Source organism: Balaenoptera acutorostrata, chromosome 5 (assembly GCF_949987535.1).
Source record: "Balaenoptera acutorostrata chromosome 5, mBalAcu1.1, whole genome shotgun sequence".
Classification (NCBI taxonomy): domain Eukaryota; kingdom Metazoa; phylum Chordata; class Mammalia; order Artiodactyla; family Balaenopteridae; genus Balaenoptera; species Balaenoptera acutorostrata.
Window position 1 is genome coordinate 109920982 of NC_080068.1, and position 25701 is coordinate 109946682.

At 39.6% G+C, this 25701-nt stretch overlaps 1 protein-coding gene and 1 pseudogene across 2 annotated transcripts in view; both read right to left on the minus strand.

The window, feature by feature from the left end:
* The window catches only part of PPA2 (inorganic pyrophosphatase 2), an 85087-nt gene extending 67441 nt beyond the window's left edge, over nucleotides 1-17646 (minus strand). For both annotated transcript variants that reach the window (XM_057547154.1, XM_057547153.1), the window contains exons 1-2: nucleotides 17411-17646; nucleotides 1676-1740 (exon numbers count right to left, since the gene is read on the minus strand). In XM_057547154.1, the coding sequence (XP_057403137.1) occupies nucleotides 1676-1740; nucleotides 17411-17603 (258 nt within the window). In that variant the 5' untranslated portion in view covers nucleotides 17604-17646. The remainder of the gene's footprint in view (nucleotides 1-1675; nucleotides 1741-17410) is intronic.
* Nucleotides 11030-12263, minus strand: LOC103014704 (26S proteasome regulatory subunit 8-like; annotated as a pseudogene).
* Nucleotides 17647-25701: the final 8055 nt, after the last annotated feature.

Here is a 25701-nt window from a genome sequence, read left to right on the forward strand (position 1 = left end):
TGGTTTCTTTCTCTCTCCAGATTACATGACTCCTTGTCCTGTAGCTGAATACTCCTCAGAAGTAATGAGCTAGAAGAATTACACAAGAGCAGTTAAGATACAGGCTTTGTAGAAAAGGGTACCCCTGCTGCCGGGCATCCTTTTCCTTGCTCTTTCTGGGAAAATTATTTATAGAAAATTCTACAGACATTATAGGAAATGACTATAGTTTTAAACGTGTTTGTAAATAATAGTTTAGAATAAAATACCTTTCCTTTTGCTTTTTTTTTTTTTTTACTATATCAAGTCACCATCACCTATTGTCTTCTTGACCTCAAACCTGCTATCATTTAAAATAAAGCCTGAAGAAATGTTTAAAAAAAAAAAAAAGATACAGTCTGTGGAGTTAGAGCACCTAAGTTCAAATCTCACCTCCACAACAAACTAGATCTGTGACCATGGGCAAGGTACTTAACCTCATTAACAAAATAAGGATGATAATAGTAGCCCGGGACATTTTGAAATAATGCAAGTCAAGCTCTGGGCACAGTGCTTGGCTAAGCACTAGAAGCACTCAATGAATCTTTGCTATTATTCTCCCCGCTGCCACCGTTACGGACAGTCCAGCCCTGTGAAGGGCTGCAAGGCAGCATAAATCCTACTCCAGCGTTCCAGAACCTTAGGATGATGCCTGACATTCAGCCCCTGAGGTAACACCAGAAAGGTCAAACCAGCCTTGCATCTGAAGCAGCTTCCCACTTCTTCACTGGCCTCTGCCCTCACACTGATCTCCCCACAGTTCTAGAAAGCCCCAGCCCACTAACTAGCCCCATAGAATCTCAACCAGGAACATAGTCCTGCTTACTTACTTAACAGATGAAGTAAGCCAATTATTGTAACTACTCAGATTTTAAGGAAAGAACTTCCAACGTCATGGTGACTACTAACATCCACTACCAATTACATCATCTCGCCAACTAGTCAGGCGAGTCCTCGGAAGCCTCCAATATTCCGAGCCCCTCTTAGTTCCACCTTCAGCAGCAGATCTCCCTCTGACCTGACTTACATCCCTTCCACCCTCACACCTGTCAAGTAATTTTACGTTTTAAAAGAATAACTATTCAAAGACTACGATCTTCCCAACTTTATCTTTCTAGCATCTGTCTCGTAGAGTAGTTAAAGAGCGTGAACTCTGTGGTCAGAAATGCTAGTTCAAAATCTGGTTCTGGCACTTACCAGCTGTGTGACCTTAGACAAGTCAATAACATGCCTTCAGCTCCGGTGTCCTTAGAGATGATAATAGCAACTCAAAAGGATTAAATGAAATGGCATATGTTCACATGGTGGCTAGCAAACAAAATAATTCACAAATGTTATTACTTCTACTACTACCGTTACTACTACTTACAGTAAGCCTCTTGTTAACCTCTTAAATTCTATACCTTAAATCTTTATTTCTGACCGAATTCTAAGCTTTGTCGACTACTAACATCTCTTTCTCCCCAAGCCCTCCTGGAAGAATCCTATTCTTGTCCAAATTCTAATTCACGAAGGAGGCTTATAATCCTGTTATGATAACTCCGTTGTCCTTCTCAGCTTCCGACCACATTCTTTCCTTTCAAGATGCTTCCGAAAAGTATTTTATGGTGATACGAGAAGTACATATTTTCATGCCCCAAACAAGTTAAAACAATACCTCTTCAGAGTCCACCTTCAGAGGAATATCATGAAAGGGGGAAATGTAGTGACCAGCTACATTCTCTGCAAAGGAAAACAAACAAAAACAAAAACACAGAATTAAAGCAATGGACTATCTTGTTCTTTAGAGCAAATTATACTCTTACCCACTTTTAAATTTTAAACAAGTTTTTAATGTTTTTTTTCAAAATTAACTTTAACTCCCAATTTAAAGTTTAATTCAACTTTTAAAACTTGCTCCAATCTGATGACCAAAGAGAAAAACAGTAGTCCCCCCTTATCTTCGGGGGATACGTTCCAAGACCTCAGTGGATGCCTGAAGCTGTGGATAGTAACCCTACATATGTTTGTCTTTTTTCCCCTATACACACATACCTATGATAAAGTTTAATTTATAAATTAGGCACAGTAAGAGAATATCCAAATTGCCAGTATAACTACTCTTGTGCTTTGGAGCCATTATTAAGGAAAATAAGGGTTACCTGAACACAAGCTCCGTGATGCCTGGGCAGTGGGTCTGACAACCAAGATATCTACTAAGGCTGGACAAAGGTATGACTCATGCCCAGGACAGGGACAAGGCAGGACAAAACAGGACAGCACCAGATTTCATCACACTACTCAGAACAGTGCGGCACACAATTTAAAACTTATGAAATATTTATTTCTGGAATTTTCCATTTAATATTTTCAGACCACATATGACCAAGGGTAACTGAAACTGTGAAAAGCAAAACCATAGACAAGGGGGACTGCTGTATATACCAAATCAACCATATTTGGGTTGCTGAAACCATTTACTTATTCCTGTGGCTTAAACATCCAAAGCAAAAAATGTCTAAATTAGACTAAAACCCCAAATATGAAAAATCTTACTTTCGAAAAGAGACTGATTAATAAGTGAAATGGACTAAAACTGATGTCAATTTTCCCAAGAGAAACCTAGCAATAGAATTCCCAATTTCCATCTACAATTCACATGAACAAAGGATTAAAGGTCCTACCAAGTTAAAAGAAACGAATCATTTGTTCCCCTCAAAGTGATAAGGATGCTAATATTAAGCTTAAAACAAAAATTTCAATAACAGAAACTATTTTATCCTCATTGCATACTGAAATGTATATACAAAATACCTTTAAAAGTATATATTATTTAAATAAAATACAATAACCCAATGCATACTTTTGTTGGAATGCTTGTTTCCAAAAGCTGGGCTTAATATAGCCATAGAAAATTTTCACTTTGTAATTTCCTAAGTCAGGGTATGTTCTACTTCTGGCCTGCTACTTCTTTGGTATAATTTTCAAATTTAGACTTTAAAAATATCTTAATAAATAAAATGAGGACTGGCTGACACTCCAGTAGCAATGAGTATACCTAGCACCCAAATCTTGGCTTCTAAATACCATTCTCCAATGAAAAGAAATAGGGCTTCTTGAAGAATGGGCTGATTCTAAGGCTGGGGCAAAGAATATACAAGATGAGCCTGGAATATCCTGTAGTATCAGAAACCAACCAAGTGCCCAAAACAAAAGGTTGGAGGTATGTCAAAGGGAAATGGAGCCAACCTGAAAGAGTTCCCAAAGGCCAAAGCTGGAACAAGTTGAGCGACAAAATAAATAATGAGTATGGGCAAACCTTGGAGATACTGTGGGCTTGGTTCCAGACCACTGTAATAAAGTGAATATCACAATGAGGCAAGTCACACAAATTTTTGGTTTCACAGTGCATATAAAAGTTATGTTTACATTACACTGTAGTCTTTTAAGTGTGCCATAACATTATATCTTAAAAAACAATATATATACCTTAATTAAAAAATACTTTATTGCTAAAAAAACACTAACCATCATCTGAGCCTTCAGTGAGTCGTACTGGTAAAACCAAAGATCACTGATCACATATCACCATAACAAATATTGCAAGAACTATGAAAATGTGACACAGAGACACCGAATGAGCAAATGCTGTCGGGAATTGGCACCAACAGACTTGTAGAACACAGTGTTGCCACAAAACTATTTGTAAATAACACAATATCTTCGAAGTACAACAAAGTACAATAAAATAAGGTATGCCTGTATTGAATCATAACCCAAAGTATACAATAAATATATATGAGTCCACAGTAATACAAATAAATGATTGTATAAATAAATAAATGAGGGGTAAGAGACAAATCTTCCTTTCAGAAAAATTCTAAACAATATATGTAGATGTCCTCTCCTCCAAGAAGTAAAGCTTACCCTGTCCCCCCGATTGTGGACTGGACTTAGTGGCTCACTTCCAAAGAATAGAGTATGGAAGGGGAAAAACATTTCAGCGGAGAACCCTTGACAAGCAGTACCCTTAACCAAGTGATCAAGGTTAATATCACCAGTCATGTTCATAGCATGTACCTCCTGATATGCCATGATGAGAAGGGTACTTCACTTCTGTCGTATTCTTCCCCCAAACCCAGAACTCCAGTCTCATCGTGAGAAAGACATCAGACACACCCAAACTGAGGGACATTCTACAAAATACCTAACCAATACTGTTCATAAATCTCAAGGTCATTAGAAAACAAAAATCAAGGAACGACTGAGAAGTTGTCAGATCAGAGGAGACTAAGGAAATATAATGACTAAATGCAATGTGGTACCCTGAATTGGATCATGGGATAGAAAAATGACATTAGTGGAAAAACCAGTGACACCCAAATAAAACATGGAGTTGAGTTAATAGTATGTACCAATGTTGGTTTCTTAGCTTTGACAAATGTACAGTGGTAATGAAAGATGTTAACATTAGGGAAAACGTGGTAAGAGATATACTGGAATTCTGTACTACTGTTGCAACCTTGTCAGATCTAAAACTATTCCAAAATAAAGTTTATTTAAACAAACAAATGAAAAACAAGCCATGGCTTCGGCCCAATAAAATTAGAAGTATATAACTTAATAATGGCCTCCACTCCACCAAAATTTTATTTCCTCTTCTCATGCTGTGTGAGTTTTCCTTAGCACTTATCAATAGACTAAAGTTCTTGAAGAAAGGAGATTTTTTTGTTGTTTGTTGTTGTTTGCTCTGTTATGCTCTCTACTGGATCCCCAGCATCCAGAAAAGTTTCCAGCACTTAGTAGGCATTCAGTAAATATTTGCTGAGCAAATACCTCTATTACTATTTCATTTTCCTGTACAAGCTGTTAATGTAATTTTTCTTTTCCCACCCTAGCAACAAGGTAACTCATGAAGAACCCCGGTGCACAAAGTAGGATAAAGATGAGAAAAAGCACACAAGTGGCAAAGGGTATAAAACTCACTATGATCTATAAAGCTCTTTTCCATCAGTTAAAAAGGATGCATCTTGAAAAAAAAAAATCTTCTCTTTTGCATACATCAAATTTCAAATTCTGTGCCTGATTTTAAAGTCTTCTATGAGCAACACAAGAACAGAAAGAACAAAATTATCAGTTTGTTGCTTGATTATTTACTTTTCTATAAATAACAAGGGTACATAAGTGGGTCACATTTACATATTTTTTTATTAAAATAAAATGTAGCCGTAGGAATTGAAAATGGTACAGCAACTTTGGAAAACAGTCTGGCAGTTTCTTATAAAGTTAAACATATGACCCAGAAATCCTACTATTAAGTACTTAATCAGGAAAAATGAAAACTTATGTTTGCACAAAAACTTCTAAGTGTATGTTTATAGTGGCTTTACTCAATAACCACAAAAACTGGAAGTAACCCAAATGTCCAACTGGTAAATGGATAAACAAACTCTGTTACACCCACACAATGGCACTTTACAGAATAGTATATTAGTCCATAATAAAAAGGAGTGAACTATTGATACACATAAGAAAATGAAAAAATCTAAAATGTAATGTGCTAAGTGAAAGAAGCTAGACTCAAACAATTTCATTTAGATGACATCTGGAAAAGGCAAAACTATAGGGATAAAGACCAGACCAGTGGTTGCCAGAGTTTGAGGGTAGAGGGTGGAGTTGACTTGAAAGAGGGGCCACAAGGAAATTTTGGGGAGTGATAGACTGTTCTGTACCATGATTGTGATGATGTTTAAATGAATCTATATTTCTACTAAAACTCAGAACTGTTCACCAAAAAAAAGAGTGAATTTTATTCTATGTAATTTTTAAAATAAGTATATATGGAACAAAAAAAAAAAAGGCAGTTAAGAAAAATATAGTATATTAACATATAAATAGAAGCACCTATTCCAAATAACAATTACCCATCTGTGATTCTTTTCTCTGCTTTAAGTCACAAAGATAAGGCAGAATTTTGAAGAGAAGAAAGATGTAATCCTTTAGCATACTACTTCAATTGTTATATTTGGAACCTACCATTGTGATGGAAATTAACAATAATCTCAGCTCTAAGAATTCAGGAAGTTGTACAAACCAGGAAAGTTTGTTATTAAAACTAATGAAGTACAGGAAACTTGACAGAATAGCTAGGCTGCCTTTGTAATTAAGAGTAAATGATACCTTTGGCACACTGATTTTGTGTTAAGTTTCCCTAAAGCTCTCGTTAACTGGGGGCAAGCCCCAACAAACTTAAGATGTAAGAGGAGCACATGCTACTCAAGTATGAGGAAAAACAGGACTAGACTAGGCTGTGATCACTAAAAGCTAAAGATCTGTGAGAAGCGTGCTTAGATACCTACTTCTTTAAATTGGGATCTAAATATATTCAAACACTAAGGTAATGCCAATATATACGTTAAAATTGTTTTCTAATTGCCATTTTGGAAGGTAAAAAGAATATAAATGTAAGTGAATGGTCTGACTCAGATAACCAAACCTACTAGAAGCCATTTGGATCATGAAATAGTTTAAATAAAAACATAATAATAAAGAAAAAAAGAATAATTTCTGGGAAAATAAAATAGGGCCTTAGATATCTGATAATCATAATGCTTTGATGGGCAACATACCAATAAATCTGCGCAGGAGCAATGAATACAGAGGCCAAGAATCTGCCATGTATTTGCTGAGCTTGATTAAGTCACTCGATTTCTCTGAAACTTAATTTTCTCAATTTTTTTCAATTAAGCAAGATACAATTTAGTACTATGTAAAAGGCAACATACTAGATGCCAGAATACAAAAGTGCTAAAAGGTGAGCAATGCCCACAGATAAGATAGGGCGAGTACTACATGTTATCAGGATCAGCATCATCCTGTAAATTTAAAAACAAAGGAGTCCTCTTGGCACAATTAGAGAGCTAATCATTGACCTAACACACAAAGGAAGGATGAGAATCCATTAAAAGTTTTCTAGAGTCAGTGCTCTAAGTATGCTATTAGGCTCCACTTAAAGGGTATTAAGATTCTCTAAGGGTGGATTTAAAGATAGGTACAGGTATCCCCTGCTTTTTGAAAGTTCGCTCTACGCCACTTCACTTTTACAAAAGACCTACATTAGTACCTGTTTTTGCTAACAGAAAGAAATCCGAAGAGGATTTTCACTTCTACAAAAAAAGGCAAAAATCGAAAACAGCATTCGGTGTGTTTTTCAGCAGCTGTTATAGAGGCAGCAAGCACCCCTGAGCAGTGAGAGTGGCCCGGCCAAGCTCCTTCCCTGGGAACTACTCATCGTCTCAGCAGCAAGCTGCCATAGCTTTGAACTGTGTCTGTGAGCACCTGTGCTTTCTCTCCATTTATTTTGTGCATTCATTATTAGCAAGATGTATCCTAAGGTATTGCTTCTTTGCTTTATGCCATTTCGGCTTACGAATGGTTTCATAGGACTGCTCCCTTTCTGGATAGTGGAGAAACCTGTACTACCTATCCTGATCAACTATAAAATGAACAGGGTAATCTATATTATACCTATGAGGCATAGACAGAGAGACACGGTATATGCAGCAAGCACTGTGTGGTAATCACCTTGTAAAGATACAACTGAAGCACAGATTAGAAATAGCCCTTTCTTAGAGCCTCAGAGTAAACTAGTGATAAATCTTAAGTTTGAACTTCATTATCTGTAGCTCAGACTGGTTGTTTCTTTACAATTGAAACCAAGTCGTTGCCAATTTACTTTTATAAATATCTATTTTGTTGTTGTTTAAACAAAGCAATGCATGTGCATGGTTAAAAAAAGTCCCCACCTCTCTCCAATCCAGCTCCACTCTAGAGCAACCCACCTACGCCTCCTTAACTTACTTTAGATCTAGATGTTATCTTCATCTCCCTAAATAATATATTTATATGGTTAGTTTTTAATTTACAATTTTAGAATATTGTCTACTGATTCCAGCTCTGAGAGGTAAGTTTAGTTTATTTGACCCCAACCTATTCCCTTTAAATTCTCTATTGGCCAATCTTAATACTTCACAGTTTTATTCCTTGCTCCACCAAACATATACAGTATTTCTTGACTCAGCTAACTGGCTTTTTACCTCTCTTTCTTCATCCTTCTCTCTTCTAATTTTATCTTCTGCACTTTTATTTTTTCAAGGCTCATAAAATGTTCTATAATCACACTGAGTTTTCTATGCTTTTCCTGTTAGTATATTTCCTAAGATTAAGAAAAACCTGAATTACTTGTTAAACAGATCGCTGGACCCCCATATCTAATCAGAATCTTAAGGAGAGAAATCTGGATATCTGTATTATTAGCAAGCACCCCCAAATAATTCATATAGTCAGGCAAGTTTAAGAAGCACTGTCTGTGTGTTGATTTTTGGCCAGGTAGAATGTCATAAATAAATTTCCTTTCTTGTTCAGCTTCTATGACTTGTGCTTCTAATTTTCTTCCTTCCATTGTCAGTCATAATCATATCTATCAATTATTCAAATGTCTCACAGCTTCCATAAAAACTATGGAATTCTCTCTCTACCCAAATAGCTCCCTTTGGAAATCTCATTCTTCCTGTTGCAATCTGGATTGGAAGTTTTCCTGGCACCCTTAGGCTCTGCTTTGTTGGTTTCCAGCTTAGATCTGTTTTCTGGATCCCATGCATTCACCTTTTTTGGTTTACTTACATGTTTTGCAGAAGCATATCCTTAACTTGTGTTGTGTAAGAAAGGATGCATGGGAGGTAAATTTCCCAAGCCCTTAAATGTCTAAAACATCTTGATTCAGTCTTCACCCTAGATTAATGGTTGCCTGGGTAAATTCTAGGAGGAAAATCATTTTCTCAGAATTTCAAAGGCATTACTCCAGTCTCCAAGCTTTCAGCACTGCTGGTTAAGTCAGATACTGGTTTAATTCTCAGTCCTTTGCAGGTGACCTGTTCTCCCTCCCCACCCCCGACCCCAATCCCAGGGACTTTTAGGGTCTTCTTTATAAAAGCTTCAGTTTTCAGAGATTTCACAAGAAAAGTGTCTGGGACTCAGAACACTTGGGTACTTAAATTCTTAGATCTCTTCCACTATTCCTTTGAAAATTCTTCTTCATTTTGTCTGTTCTTTTTTTCTGGAACTCATATTAGCCAAATGTTAGACTTCCTGGATTAAATCTCTATGTCTCTCCTTTCTTCCTTCCTCATTTTTTTGCTGTCTCAGACATTTTGTTCTACTTTCTGGTAGATTTCTTTACCTTACGTTCTAACTTCCCTGTATCAGCTTTCTAGGACTGCTATACCAAATTAGCACACACTTGGTGGCTTAAAACAACAGAACACCATTCAACCCACTACACCGTCCACTGACTTCTTTGTCGTAACAATCATATTTTTAATTTCCAAGAGTTCTTGTTCTTTGATTGCCTTTTCTTCATAGCCTCCTCTTCCTTCTTAATGGGTGCCATCGCTTCTGAAATCTCAGAGGACTGAGGACTGACATGCGACTTTGAAAAATTCAAGTTCTCTTTCTACTTTCTTTTTTTCCCATTTAGCTTATAAGGTTTTCTTAAAATTATTCATTCAGTAAATATTTACTGAACACATACAGTATACCAAGCACTGTTTTAGGTACTAGGTATACAAATTCCTTGCTTTTATGGAACTTATATTCTGGTGGGGGAGGCGATGTATCGGAGCAATGAAGATGTTTTTAACTCTAGCAGGTACAGGGCAAGAAGAGAGGGAAAAAGAGAAATATGGAAACGCCAGGGAAGATCTCTCTGATAGGTAACACTTCAGCACAGAGCTGAATGAAGTGAGGACGTGAGTCAAGCAGACATCTAGACAGGAACACTGCATGCAGAGCAAGCTCAGAGGCAAGAATATGCATGGCATGTCTGAGAAACAGCCAGGAGGCCAGGATGGCTGGAGCACAGTGATCAAAAGTAAGAGTGGTAAGCAATGAATTCAGAGGGGAAGCCCAGTATCCGGTCACACAGGAACTTGTACACGAGGAGCAGAACCTGGCACGATCAGACTTACGTCTTAAAGAATCAAGATGACTGCTGGTGGAAAGCAGACTTCAGGGGACAATGGTGGAGGCAAGGTGAAGGATCAGGAGGCTACTGCAATTGGTCAAGTGAAAGACAATGGTGACATGGATATAGTGGCAAGGGTGGGAGTGGAGAGAATTGTCTTCTGCATACATTTCAAAAGCTGGACTAAAGGGAGAAACTAATGAACTAGATATGGGCTAAGAGTAGTGGTGGCCACAACAGTGATTCCTAAGTTACTGCTTATAGGTGAGAAGACAGAAAGAAATAGTTGGGTGGGGGTAGGGGACCAGGAGCTCTGTTTTGTATACGTTAACCTTGAGATGCTTCTTAGACGTTTCAGTGGAAATACAGAGTACATTTACAGCATCTGTAAATCTTGAGCTCAAGAAGAGACTAGGGCTAATGTTACACATCTGGGAGGCATAGATGGTATCTCAAGCTACAGGACTGGATGGGATCATCTACAGCAAAAGCAACAACAGAAACTCCAGACCATGGGCCAAAGCCAGCACATGGCCTGTTGTTATTTTTATAAATAACCTTTTGTTGGGACACAGCCATACCCATACTTTTACCCTCTGGTTGCTTTTGCCCTGCAACGCCGAGTTAAGTAGTTGTAAGAAACCACAGGTTTTGCAAAGCCTAAACTATTTACTATCTGGCCCTTTTCAGAAAGGGCTTGCCAACCCCTGCCCTAGAGAGAGAACAGATAGATAAGTGGGCTAAGAACTGAGTCCTGGGCCGTTTCAAAGGTTAGAGTTCAGATCAGAGGATCCAGCAAGGGAGACTGATGAAGGAGAAGCCATCAAAAGAAGATAAAAGCACCGTCCCAGAAGGAAAAAGAAAACATTTCAAGGAAGAAAGAGGGCTTCATTGTGAAAATACTGTTGAGAATTCACATGAGATGAGAATTTTAAATTTATCATTAAATTTGCCACACGGAGGTCACTTTTTTTTTCCTGTCCTACAGAGCTTTATTTGAGGGATCCACACAAAGGATATCTGCCTCACTTCCATAGCTTCTTGATGGACATGTTTTTCTCACTCTCCTTTTGCATGACCTTGGCTACTGCCATCTCAAAGTCCTCCTGGGTGACGTGGACTCCCAGCTCCCACAGTGCGTACAAGCTGGCTTCAGTGCACACACCCTTCACTTCAGCCCCTGACGCTCCTGGCATGAGCTCAGCAATTTTTCTCAGGTTAATCCACCGGGTCAGGTTCATTTTCCAAGAATGGATCTTCAAAATATCCAGCTGGGCCTCCTCATCGGGGGTGGGAATTCAATTTTTCTGTCGAGGCACCCTGGGTGTTGCAGTGCCGAGCCCAGGATATCAATCCTATTAGTCGCCATGATGACCTTGATATTCTTGGTGGCCTCGAAGCCATCCAGCTGGTTGAGCAGCTCCAGCTTCGTGCGCTGGACTTCACTGTCCCCTCTGGAGCCTCTCTCCAGCCGTGAGGAGCCGATGGAGTCAATTTCGTCCATGAAGGTGATAGATGGAGCATGTTCTCGGGGCATAACAAAGAGCTCCCTCACCATTCTTGCTCCTTCCGCAATGAATTTCTGTACCAATTCAGTGCCAGAGACACGAATGAAGGTACAGTCTGTATGATGAATCACAGCCCGGGCCAACATTGCCTTCCCAGTGCCTGTGGGTACCTACGGCAGCACTCCCTTGGGCTGTGCGATGCCCAGCGTTTCAAAGAGTTCAGGATGCTCTACAGGCAGCTCGATCACTTCTTTGATCTCCTTGATCTGCTTGTCCAGTCCACCAATCATCTCTTAAGTTGAATCTGGCACCTTCCCCACCATCATCAGTGACACCAGTGGGTCTACCTTGTTGGGTAGGATCTTGTGCAGAGTGTAGCTGTCATTTCTGAGAGCCACCCGGCAATTGGGTGTCACATCATTGATGTCGATGTTCTTGTCCACCTCTACGACAAACTTGCCCTCAGGATGTACCTTAACCAACACTTTCTTCTTATCCATGGTCCGGACTACTTCCCCCACAGAGGAGCCCTTTCCCTGCAGCAGCTGTAGCTCTTCCCGCAACAGGCGAACTTTTGCATTAATCTCATTCCTCTGTGCCTGCAGCCTCCAGAGATTTTGGCTCTTATCATTCACAATCAGCTGGAGTTCCTCAATCTTGGACAGATAATATTGGCAGAGTCCACTGCCTGCCTTCCCCTCTTCCAGCTCCAGCTGCTCTGGTCCGTCAAGCGCCATCTTCTCTCTTCCGCGGAGACCGCGGGCATCGGAGTCGCCTTGGCACCAGGCCGAGGACACCTTTTGGCAAAGCAGTTTGGCAGACAGAGGATAAAAACCTGGCTGAAAGTGATCCCTGACAATTTGGTTTATATTTAATAAGAGGCTAGAAAAGACTGATGTGCATGCAGAGAGGCTTGTTGAACGGCCAGCTTCCCTTGGAGATGTGTGGGTAAGAAGCTGGCTGTGACACTGGGGCGTTCCCTAAATGTCAGAGAGCCCAGAGCTCTGCCAAGCAGCAACACCGTCAGGCTGGGCTACTGACCTCCAAACACCTTCTTCAATTTCTGCGGAAGGAACCAGCACATCGCCTAAGCCCCAGGCCTGCATGGTAAACATCTGTGTGCTATTCCATAATAAAACTTAAACTGCTCCCCCTGTGTCAGGCTCCATGTCTCTCTCTCTCTCCCTCCAATCTGACTTCAACATGTCCACAAACTCTCTAAGGTTCTGCAAAGCAGTTCAGCTTCTTCCGAAACTACAGCCCCCTCAGCACATAGACTTCAGCTGGGACTGCCTCCATGCTGCTTCATCAATAACCACATCTCCATCTGCTTTTCTTCCTTTATAAATATCTTGAAATCACTGGCTCTGATGGCTCCTTCTTATTTGTTGTTTCAGGGTTATCCTTTTTTATCCACCTACTATCACTTTAGTAGGATATTTATGAGGAGGGAGATAAGACAAACAATTGTAGTTACCCTACCATCTTGTCTTGGTATTTCACTTTGTCAAAAATCAGACTACGTACCTACTAGGCATAAGCTAATGAATTCTATCAGGCCTATCAATATACATCAGACATTGCCAAATAGTGTCAAAACTTTCCCTTTGACTGGACTGAAATGAGATTTTATTCTATCATTTTGTAAGTAATCTATATGTTTTTCTCTTATAACAGCAAGTTGTATCAGGATGAAAGTTTATTACTTGTATTAGCAAGTGAGGAAACTGAATGGATTGCAAAACTTATACCTGATTATATATGTTATACACATCAAATAGTTACATGTATGCTAAGTACCAACATACTATTATGTATCATTACTAAAAGCATTTATAGAGATTCTTATTGGAAGCTGTAGCAATGACAAAAACCAAAAAAATATAACTAACATTTCTATATCCACACACTAACCATTATGATCTACTGTGTCAATTCAAGTTTTATGATATGGGCCAAATTAAAAAAAAAAAAGTTACAGGAACTGATATTTAAGACTCAAACACAGGTTTCATGTAATTCAGTAAATTTTATTAAGTCCAAATGTGTGGTACATTCAATGGCAGATTCCTCCTACTCAAATGACATACTTAAAAAACAAAACATATAGTAATTTCAACATAAGCATAGTCTTACTACAAATGATAAAACAAATTCATTGTTAAAGAACTGCATGATTCGTTCTCACACTAAATAAAAGCAACCTGAATTATCTACAGCATTATTTCTCTAAGTGAACCAGTCACCTATCCCATAGTAAAAAAAAAAAAATCCAAACTATGAAAAGTGTAGCTTCTCCTCATCCTTTCGGAAAAGTTAAAAAATCTAAAATAATGAATTTTCAAGTTATTAACAAAACAAAAACAGGTAGACTACCAAAGAATACTGGCATGCAGTGCTATGTCTTTGGTCCCACATGAACAAGTCTTACTTCGTTATGATTTCACAACTAATTCAAAAGACTGCAAGTCGGTACCCATTAAAACTATAAGACTTGGAATTAATAAATCAGGACTTACTCAAAGTATGCAATTCTATCCACATCCCATTGTTCTCATCCTTCACAAAATGTAACAAGAATTTTGGTCTTAAAGTCAAAAGGGAAAAAGAAAGAATTCATATTAAACATTAACCATGTGCCGTGTGTGAGACACTGATAGTCTTTACAAACATGGTCTCATTTAACTGCCACAGCAATTCTATAAAATCATCAGTGCTATCTCCATTTTACAGATGGAGAAACGGAGCTAAGGGATGTCAAGTGATGCCTAAAAGAGTCAAGCCAGGGCTACAACCTAAGTGTTTTGACTATTAGTCTAGAACCCAATGCTTCTCAAATAGAATTCCATCAAACTCTAGAGTTACTAAGATGTCAACAAATGTTCTGAGAAACAGGGGCTCTTGGATTCAAAAGTTTGGGACAAGTTACTTTACATAAGAATTTCCAACAACTTTAATATGCACATTGTGACTCCCCAAGGTGATAAAATGAGAAGTGTTTTGCTAATTTATTAAACCATGAAGCTCTTCCTTTAAAGAAAGCCTAGTAACATACCATGGGATGCTTGTGCTCGACTAAGCAGTTTGGAAATGATCAAGTCCAATCTCCTCTTTCCATGGTTTAATAAAATGAGGTACAGAGAGGTTCAATTACTCATGCAACGCCACACAAAAAGTTAATTACAGGGCCAGGAGGCCTCATGATTCCCACCAGGATGTTTTTTCCCCTCTGTCACCCTGTCTCACTTCAATACTGTTCCCACAAAGTTCAACATCAATTAAAAGGGAAAAAAAAGTATTGCATCTATCATTTATTCTAATTCTTCTGAATGATGGTAAAGAGAACCATTTACAGAAATGAAATGCCAAAAAGTCTACCTCCCAACTGCACTCGTATTTCAGAGGCTTGGGATATATTTGGAAATGTGGGAAATGATTCCACTGTAAAAATGCTAAATAATATTTTTCAGCCAAGTAGTGCTATATTCATGTTCTTTGAAGGGAGAGAACTGCACCATACTACTGCACATAGATACTGCCAGAGTATAAAATACACAATTTGTGACCATCTTTATAAAGAGCAAATTGTTCATTGTTCCCCCTTACCCCTTAATCCTAAAGGGGCTTCCTTTCACTTTGTCCTACCCCTTCCAGCAAGCAGTAAACAGTCCTGGGCCAAGGATGCCATCTGGCGTTTAGTTCAGGAAGTGTTCAACCCAACGATACCTTCCAATGACTATCTCACCACCTGGCCCCTCCCCCAAACCACATTCTCCTTTCTTCCAATTTTTGCCCATTTACCTCAGTAAAACCTTTTTTCTTCTTTTCTGTCATTTGTTCCAACTGAGTGAAAAAAATATATATGTATTTTATTTGTGGCATTCCAGTTAAAGAAAATCGTGAGTCTGAAATACACTTGCAGCTAAAGAAACAAACCACAGCGATAGGCCAATATAGCCTCAAAAATGCCTAATAGAGGCCCGGCCCCAATAGATAATGTTAAGAGTATCTATTATTCATCCAGTGTCTCCAAGGACTATCAGCACTAAGAAGGACCTTTAAGATCACTGGTAGGTCAACTGCTTCATTTTACAGCTAAAGAAACCAAACATGTAAGAAATGAAGCCATCACCTGGCCAATCAGCACACAGTGAGTTACAGTAGAGTGTTCCCCCAAGGCCTAGGACTCCCCATGCCAAAGTCAGTGCTCAGTGGGTTACACCATATGCTCCAGGATCCTCAAGACTATTTTTTCTCAGCCAACATTCAAATAATTTTATTTGAATTTTTTAGTGTTTTTATACTTTCCTTAATTAATTATATTGATATTACCAATCTCTTGAGGTCAGGGCCCATGACTAAAATTTCCTCAGTGCCACATCTAACAGTGTCCAGCACATTTTATAAATATTTATTGACTTTTTGGTCTATCATTTATTACTGTATTACTTTCACCATTTTATGAGTTAGACAGCTTTTATCTACTTAAAAACCTAACTGCCATTTTGTAACACTGTTTCTATGGAAAGCTGTTCCTCAAACCATCACTTTGTAACCTTTTGGAACAATCCGTTCAGAAATTTGGGTCTTCTTGTTAATGGTTCCTTTCTACCTGATCAGTCTTGACCAAATTAGGATGGAAAAGAATATGGAGTCAATTCTGAAGAAAATGGGAAATTTAGTATCAACTGCATTATAACCACAAAACTATGCAAATTCAGTTTCCTCTCCCATAAAATACTCCTCGACCCTAAGCTCAGATAGGATACGTATAAACATTTTATAAATTACAGGTATCAATAATGATCACAAGTATTATTAACAATAGAATTTATATTCTAGACCTGGTGACTAATCACTTTGCATACACTATGGCATGTAATTCTTACAGCCCTATTTTACAGACGAGAAGAACTAAGGCTCAGCAAGTTAGGAAACTCGTTCAGGGTCCCAGAGCTAAGAGCTAAAGAATCCAGGATTCGAGCTGAAATCTGAAATTCTCTAGAGCTGGTGTTCCTAATAGGTGGGCGATAAGGCAAGGTCGACTTTACAGAAAAAAAGGTACTATTCCCCTCGGGGCTCTGAAATCAGTGAGGCATGAAAGCAACTCAACCAACCTCGCTATTTCACATCGTAGCTAACCTACACAGTGAAATATCGGGGTGCAAAGAAAAATGAGAATAATGGAGACCTGGGTGTTTTCCCATCTTAGTCGGCCAGGTCAGTGCCCCAAGTCGCTTCGCCCTCTGGGTTTGCTCAATCTGAGGAGGAGAAGGAGCTACTTTGGAACCAGCGGGGCTCTTGATCGTGGATCGCATTCAAGGTGCAAACTCGCGAGTATAAATTCACGTTGCTGGGAGATCCTTCATCAGAGTCCCCGCCCTGTAAAAGAACCGCTGGACCCGGCATCTCCGAAGTCCCTCCTGCCTCTCCAATCGCAGGCGTGCCTCGGCAGGAGGAGTTTTGTTACGTCCACTGGGAGGGGGAGGGGGAGGAGGAAGGCGGCTAACCGGTGGACTCTGCTCCTCGCGTTCGGAGTCAACGCGAACCCAGAAGAGTGACGCGGGCTGGCCTAACGGCTGCCGGACGGGACAGGTGACCGGGCGCGCTCCCACGCGCTCCGCCCGCGGCTCGGGGAGGGCGGTTGGCCGCGCCCAGGGCCCAGGCCGCGCCTGCGTCTCCGCGCTCCGCGTTTGGGGACTTAGTCCGCCGCCCCCATCTCTGGCAGCTCCCATGGCTCGGCGCTGGCCCCCGCGTGCGGGAAAGTGACCTGAACCACGCGGCGATCGCTGCGGGCCCGAAAGAGGGAGGGATGGAGGCCGCGCTCTCATCCCGAGCCTCCGGCGCGGCGCGGCGCGCGGTGGGACCCCCGCGAGCTACTTACTGAAAAAGAGGCGGTAACCGGGAGAGTGGGGCTGGCCGCGCTCCTCTGTGCGGTAAAAAGCCATGGCGCGGCGCGGCCCGGGCCCTGCGCTCGCTCCCCGCGGCAGGCGGGCGGCGGCGGCTGCGGCGACGGCAGCCGGGGCGCCCAAGCGCCAGGCCCAGCTGGTGCGCAGCAGTGGCAGCAGCACGCGCATGGCGTAGACCCGGGTCCGGCTTCGCGCGGGTGGTGCCGGGGGACCGGCCCGGCCGCACGCCGGCGCCCCCTACCGCCCGGAGTCGTCGCTCCCGGCCCGGGGCTTGGAAGCCCGCCCCAGCCAGGCTGGCCCTGGAGACTGCTCTTTGAAATTAGAGCGCCCGGTGAATTGACAGTAATACACACGGTACACGCAGCGAGACCGGGGTTCAGAGATAATCAAAACAAGGTCCACCGCCCCTGAGGAGCTCACTGCCACTTATTAATGCATACATGCATTCACTCCTTTACTCATCCAGACAGTATTTACTATCATAACATTGTTTTTATTATAGTGATTTAATATTGAATAATTACTCTGTCCCAAGCACTGCTCTAGATCCTGTCCAATGTAGGAGAAAAGCATGCACGCACGTAAAAACATCACTTTGAGACATAATGATCAGGCCTCCTTGTGAGGACTTGACCTTGACGTGACTTATAGAGCCAAAAAACGGTAACTTCCTCAAGTGCCTTCTCCTCCATGAAGCCTTTTTCTATTTAACCGAAGTAGAGGTGATTTATCCTTCCTTTTTCTTACATTTTCATTCCTACAAGGGCACTGGGTACTGTACCTATATGTTTGTGAGCTTATCTCATTCCCCGTTTCACCCTGACCGGCCCACTGGATTGTCTACGTGCCAAGCACTTAAGACTTGAGATTTAGCATTTTTGAAGAAGGGAACATCCACCATGTCTTGCATAGATAATGGCTCCTTTGTTGTTGAGTTAAATTGTTCCTGGAACTCCTTCTCTACCAGATCTTTCTCATGAGCATATGAAATTCTGGTTATCGGCTTTTCAGAAAAACTTCTGAAAACATCTTCTGTAGACTGGTATCCTATTCAACCCTCCCCCATCCCTAAACCAAGGCAACCACTCATCTTACTCTCTCCATAGTTTTATCTTTTCCAGAATTCATATAGTTGGAATATACAGTATGTAGCCCTTCAGATTGACCTCTTTCACTTAGTAACATGCAATTAAGGTTCCTCCATGTCTTTTCATGCCTTGATACCTCTTTTCCATTTGAGCACTGAATAATAGTCCGTTTATTTATTCATTCACCTACTAAAGGACATCTTGGTTGCTTCTCAGTTTTGGAAATTTTGAGTAAAGTTGCTATAAACATCCATGTGCAGGTTTTTGTGTGGACATAAGTTTTTCATTCATTTGGTAAGTACCAAGAAGCATGATTGCTGAATCATATGGTAAGAGTAGTTTAGTCTTATAAGAAACCACCAAACTGTCTTCCAAAGTGGTTTTAGCATTTTTCCACTCCCATCAGCAATTCATGAGAGTTCCTGTTGCTTCCCATTCTTGAAGAATTTGGTGTTGTCAGTGCTTTGAATTTTAGCCATTCTAATTAATAGGTGTGCAGTGGTATCTCACTGTTGTTTTAATTTGCAATACCCTAATGACATGTGAAGTTGAACGTCTTTTCATATGCTTATTTGCCATCTGTATATCTTTGGTCAGGCATCTGTTCAGATCTTTTCCACATTTTTTAATGGGGTTGCTTGTTTTCTTATTGTTGAGTTTTTAGAGTTCTTTGCATATTTTAGATACCAGTCCTTTATTAGACGTGTGTTTTGCAAAGATTTTCTGCCAGTCTGCTTAAGATTTCAACTTAACTTCTCTTTTAATATTATCTTAGTCTGTTTTTAGAGTTGAACATATTACATTCTTTTTCTTTCAAGTACAAATAACTTCTTACTTTAAATACATCATAATGACAGATCATGTAACATTTTTACAGCATTTTTGAATGAAATTATATAGGTAGTAAGGAGGGGGCCTTAAGTCAAAAACTTACCCTACAATATTTTCCTATGCAAGAAGAAAAAATTTAAGATTAGAATTAAGTTCAGCTGGGAGAACCAGAAAACAAAAACCAAAACAAGAATATTAGTGGCTTAAATAAAATAGATTCTTATTTCTCTCTCATGTAAAAGTCCAAAGGTATGTATACTAGATAAGTATGGCAGCTCTGCTCCACAAAGTTTTTGTATTGTCATGGTGATAACTTTGTTTCTCAATAGAATAATAGTATTTAAGTGAGAAATGATACAGAACTTTGACATGTATTTAGAAGGAAAAAGTATGGCTGACAAATAGCGGATGAACATGAACTCTAGATAATATTTAGAAATATCATTGAACATTTATTTGATAGTATGACAAAATTTAAACGTTTGGTAACATAAAAATATTTTTAAAGTTGCCCTCTTAGATAAAGTATTCAAAAATCCAGTGAAATATCACAGTCTATGTGTCCCTAAACAGATAAGTTAGAAAATGTTCAGAATTGTTTTAAAATTCTCATTCCTTTTATTGACTACTGCTGTATTTCATGGCCCAGCTCCCAAAGCCAGCTATTGGCTAGCAAGCATGAGCAACGGTGATTAGCAATTTTTTAATTTGCTGATTTATTATGTTGTAGGTAAGGATAATCATTCATTTTAGAGACATATGTGCTTTTATAAAAGTCAACACACGAATGACTACTCCACAATTCTAAAATTCTTTTTATTTCCTGCTAGGATAATCCAGCGTTTCAGAAAATGACAACTACAACCATGGTAGATCTTGTGTTACGTTTACCAATGTCAGAAGCAGAAACAGAACTGGATTCACTAATTAACTAACTTTGCTTTAGCGCCAACTCTCATCTCCACCACAGTTTCATAATTGTGGGAGTTACTGGGATGTGCCCCCGTTAATGAAGGGCTATTTGCTTCGGCTGTCAGCCTCTCCAGGAACGGCCTTAGCTGCTTTGTCCAAGTCATGCCCCTCTCCAGGGAAGCCCATCCAATCACCGGGGTTATAAAGGCCGATGATTTTGACCCTACACTGGGCGACTCTAACTGGCCTTTTAAGCTCTAGGGTGTCCTGCAGGGTCAGCTGAACTTGTTGCTGGGCCTGCATCACAGCTCAACTTCTCCCTCTACCCAGTATCGCTTTCTTGCCTTCACTTTCACGTACCAGTGCCAAGGGTACAACCTAGTAAACACTGTACATACCACACTTGATCTCAAAGTCTGCTCTTCAGAGAATCCAACCAGTGAAAAGAGTTCCATCTTCAATAAGAGCTGTCTGCATTGTTTCAAACTCAACATGTCCCAAGGCCAATTTATCATTTTATCTCCAAGTTAATCTCCCACTTTTATTTCCTTTTATCTGAGAATAACATCACATGTTTTTTCTTTTGTTGCTGTTGTTGTTGTTCTTCTTCTGTAGAGAAAATTAAGTGATTTTTTTGGACTCTTCTCTCATTATTCCATTACTTCCAATCAGGCATCAAATTTTGTAAATTTTTTCAAATCCAACATTCCTTTCTATATCCACTGCCAGGACTAACGTCTGGGTCCTTATCACCTGATATTTGAGTCATTGTCAATGTCTAGACATACCTTGTCTTTTATGTCCTATTCTGGTTCCTCCTGCATGCTATTCTAAACGTTTTCCTAAACCATCAGTTTATAGAATCAATTCTCTATTCAAGAACCTCTGGTGTGTTTTATCAGCATAAACTCTGGAAATGTTATTTAATGGTTTCGTGTGTATTTGTCTTTACTCTCCAACTTGTAAGCTCCTAGAATTGAGACTTGCTGCCTGACAATAGCAGGGGATGTCAATGATGCAAGCCCATCATTGGGCTAAATTTGAAATAATTAAATATTATGTAATAAATATTACCTTCAGAAATGCATATTTAAAATCCTTAAAGAACTTTAACCTGGTTTACCTATTATTTCTTCTTATTGCTATTACACACTCTTAATTCTGATTCTTAAATATTTCAGTAAATTTTAGGGAATGAAAGATGAGGATTTAAATGATTAACAATAAGTGAAAACTTATTTAATAAAATTCCTTACTTACTTTTCTGAATGCAAGATAAACTAGGTAACACTCTAAAATGTAATTTACAAAATAACAAGTGTCAATATTTCATTTTAAGTAAACATTTCATATTCTAAAAATGCTTAATATTTTTGTCGGTTTCCTCAAATCAGGATGCACATAACTTGTTGGCAGTTAGGAATAAATATGTTGCCAGAGTTAAGGAAAGCCATTGGCAGGAGGGCCCTTAGAACTATATGCTGGATCCTCCCAATGGGTAACTACAAGTATTAGGAAACTTTATGGTGTTAATTTGAGGAAGAATTCTCTGGGGAAAATTCTTCTCTTCATCATTTTCTAAAGAAAGCCATCCTTTAACACTACTCAGCCATAAAAAAGAATGACATTTTGCCATTTGCAACAACATGGATGGACTTGGAGGGCATTACGCTAAGTGAAATGTCAGACAGAGAAAGACAAATACTGTATGATATCACTTATATGTGGAGTCTAAAAAATACAACAAACTAGTGAATATAGCAAAAAAGAAACTCACAGATCTAGAAAACAAATTTGTGGTTACCAGAGGGAAGGGGGAAGGCGGGAAGGGCATGATAGGGGTAGGGGATTAGGCGATGCAAACTACTATGTATAAAATAAATAAGCTACAAGGATGTATTGTACAACACAGGGAATATAGCCAATAGTTCTTAATAACTACAAATGGACTATATCCTTTAAAGCTTCTGAATCACTATGTTTTACAACTGAAAATTATATAGTATTGTACATCAACTATACCTCAATTTTTTTTTTTTTTAAAGAAAGTCATTGTGTTTAATGCTATGGAGCAATAATATGTCTAAGAATCAGACACCTGGAATGTCTGATCTCATTCTAAGAATATATAGATCATTAGAAATTAGCCCACAACTTTATCTCAATAGGATTTTGTCTTGTTGAAACATCTGAATTTCAAAGGTTAATAGAAAAATTAAGCTTTTTTTCTACGTCAGGAAACAATAAAATGATACAACCATCAGGGTATATGCACAAAAGAAATTTCCCTCTTTTTTATGGGAGAGTCTGCCTTATAGTTTTTAGCCTAATCAAGTTGACACATGACAAAACCACTACTGTTGACAAAAACATTTTAGGATCTACGATCTAAGTAGGGAGTCTAATTAGTGATGATATCTCCTATTGATCTTTTTGGGAACTTGGGTAGACCAGTCTCCTAATTTTAACTGTCATGAAATAATTGGATGATGCTGAAAGAACTCAGGTGCCCAAGAATGTGAACCTTGTTCACAACTGGAGTAGAAATATGTAAACCTTTCACCGACATTTCCAAGGAAGTTGGATATAGGAAAAGAAAATGACATTTATGACAGACTGCTGGTTATTCTCCAATATTCAGTTTCCATTTTTTCTGTAGTAGTATGGCTCCTAATTTTCATCTGGGCTTATGACCACCCTGAAAAAAGACTGCTAGTTTATAGTTAGTTATGGACAGTCAACTAAGTGCTGCTCAATGGGATGCAAGTATATGTGGTGTATGCAACTTCTGGGATGTGTTGTTAAGAGAAGGATACATCCTTCTTTTATTTCTTCTTTCTTGCTAGGTAGATTGAAGATGCTGTGCTTGGAGCTGTAGCAGTCATTTTGAACTATGAAGGTTACCTCAGCAATGGAGATCGAATACATCAGAGCAACAGGATAGAAATAATGTGGCTCCCTCATATAGGAAAGCGCTGTATCACTCACCTCCAGACATCGGTGTTGACCAAAGTCCTGACCACTTGGGGCTTCCCTGGTGGCGCAGTGGTTGAGAATCTGCCTGCCGATGCAGGGGACACGGGTTCGAGCCCTGGTCTGGGAAGATCCCACATGCCGCGGAGCAGCTGGACCCGTGAGCCACAACTACTGAGCCTGCGCGTCTGGAGCCTGTGCTCCACAACAAGAGAGGCCGCGACAGTGAGAGGCCCGCGCACCGCGATGAAGAGTGGTCCCCGCTTGCCACAACTGGAGAAAGCCCTCGCACAGAAACGAAGACCCAACACAGTCAAAACTAAATAAATAAATAATAATTAAAATTTAAAAAAAAAAATCCTGACCACTGCCTAGGTACATGTAAGTACTATCCTCTCTATATAAAGTTACATGATCACTATAGAGTCATCCTGGTAAGATTTCTGCTTTCAGATATTTGTGAGTAAAAGCTTGTTTCCATCCATTTTTTAAAATCTTGTCTATCTTGTTAACATTAATAAGCAGAGGATGTTGTTTGTAGCCATGGAACAGAGAGAGGTTAACTAGTTTGAATTGGATCAGGTCTTGTAATTGTGACTTAATTACTATAAGTTAATTGACATCATTTACATAAAGATGTTTGTCTTCTCTTGCAAGAGCCAGAATTTTATGTTAGAATTATATTTTTCATGAATTGGTGTATTCATTGTGCTTATTAACATTTCATTTATTAGCTAATTTTTATTACAGTAGTTTGATGATTATTTTAAAAATGGCTTCTCTTTTAATTAAAACTATTTCACTTAGTTTTTGCAAAGATCATAAGTGAACTTTTTTGCCACTTTTTGTAAAATTGCTACTCTTCTCTTTTTATTTTTCCATCTATTTTTTTTTTTTTTAATTTTATAGCTACTTTATTTATTTATTTCTTTATTTTTGGCTGTGTTGGGTCTTCGGTTCGTGCGAGGGCTTTCTCTAGTTACGGCAAGTGGGGGCCACTCTTCATCGCGGTGCAGGGACCACTCTTCATCGCGGTGCGCGGGCCTCTCACCATCGCGGCCCCTCCCGTTGCGGGGCACAGGCTCCAGACGCGCAGGCTCAGTAGTTGTGGCTCACGGGCGTAGTTGCTCCGCGGCATGTGGGATCCTCCCAGACCAGGGCTCGAACCCGTGTCCCCTGCATTAGCAGGCAGATTCTCAACCACTGCGCCACCAGGGAAGCCCCTTTCCATCTATTTTTAATTAAAAAATTTATTAAGGTATTGTTTCAGGTGTACAACATAAAATTACTACTCTTCTTGCTTGCACTTTTACAGATGAAACAACTGAAATATTTGATTTTCTTTAAAAGTTTTAATTCCTAATTAAAAAGTGTCCTATTTAATGCTCTCTTCTGGATTCTCTCATTCTGATTTATTATGAGAATTGACCTTCATATTTGACAAGGAGGTCATTGATAACCCTGTGAAGGTGGAGGAAGCCGTTTGGACTGAGGTGAGGGAAGAATATGAAAAAGTGGAGATAGTGCCTGTAGACGTCTAAATATTAGGACATAGCTCTGGGTATCTTGAATAAAGGAAGTATCCTATATATTTGGTTTAAGTGAAAAAGAGATTTCCATTGTGTGTGACACATCTAACCACCTGACCAAGAGCAAAGCGTGGGTCTCTGAACCTCAGTTTTGGTGGTTCAGACCTCAGGATGCCTAACCGCAAATTGTAAGTTTTATTTTCTGAAGGGACACTGTTTCAAAGTTCTTTTCCTAACTCTACACTCTCAGAAGAGTCCCTGAGAACAAATCAATTTGTTGTAAGGCAATTGTTAAGCAGCTACTTGGAGGAAGGAACTGGGGCTGTCAACACCACAACTGTTTGCACAATCAGAATCAGGGCCACTTTAGGAGGAAGCCGGGGCCAGGGCTGCAGAGAGCAGATCCGAGGGCCCATGTGTTCCTGTAGGTCCCTTCCTAAAGCCCAGAAGCCTTTAAAACAAAATCTCAAATGCCAGAACTCCTTGTTCTACTGTAAAGTGACAAAAGGACAAATATGATCATAACTTCCTTGCAGAGACTATGTCCATTTGAAGGGAGGGACCAGGAAACTTGGTCACTGGCTTTTATTGTCTAATATTTGTTCTGTTTGGTGGAGCATGTTAAGGTGAAATATTTAGAGAGAATTGTGAAAAGATCTGAAGCCAGCCTGGCTGGAAAAGCTGAAGGATAGACATCTGGGGAGACAGAGGGACTCTGTGAAAAGAGGAGAGAGTCTCAAAACGGATTTTAAAGAAGTTTTGCCATATGTGGTGAAGTGTAACTCTTTCCTGAGACGTCCTTTGAAGGTTACAGGGACATCTATATTACTCACTAACACTTTCAGAGTTAAGTTAGTGTTTTAAGGAAGATGAAATATACTGAGACTGGCTTCCATGCAGTTCACATACATGAGAGTTACATATATATTTAAA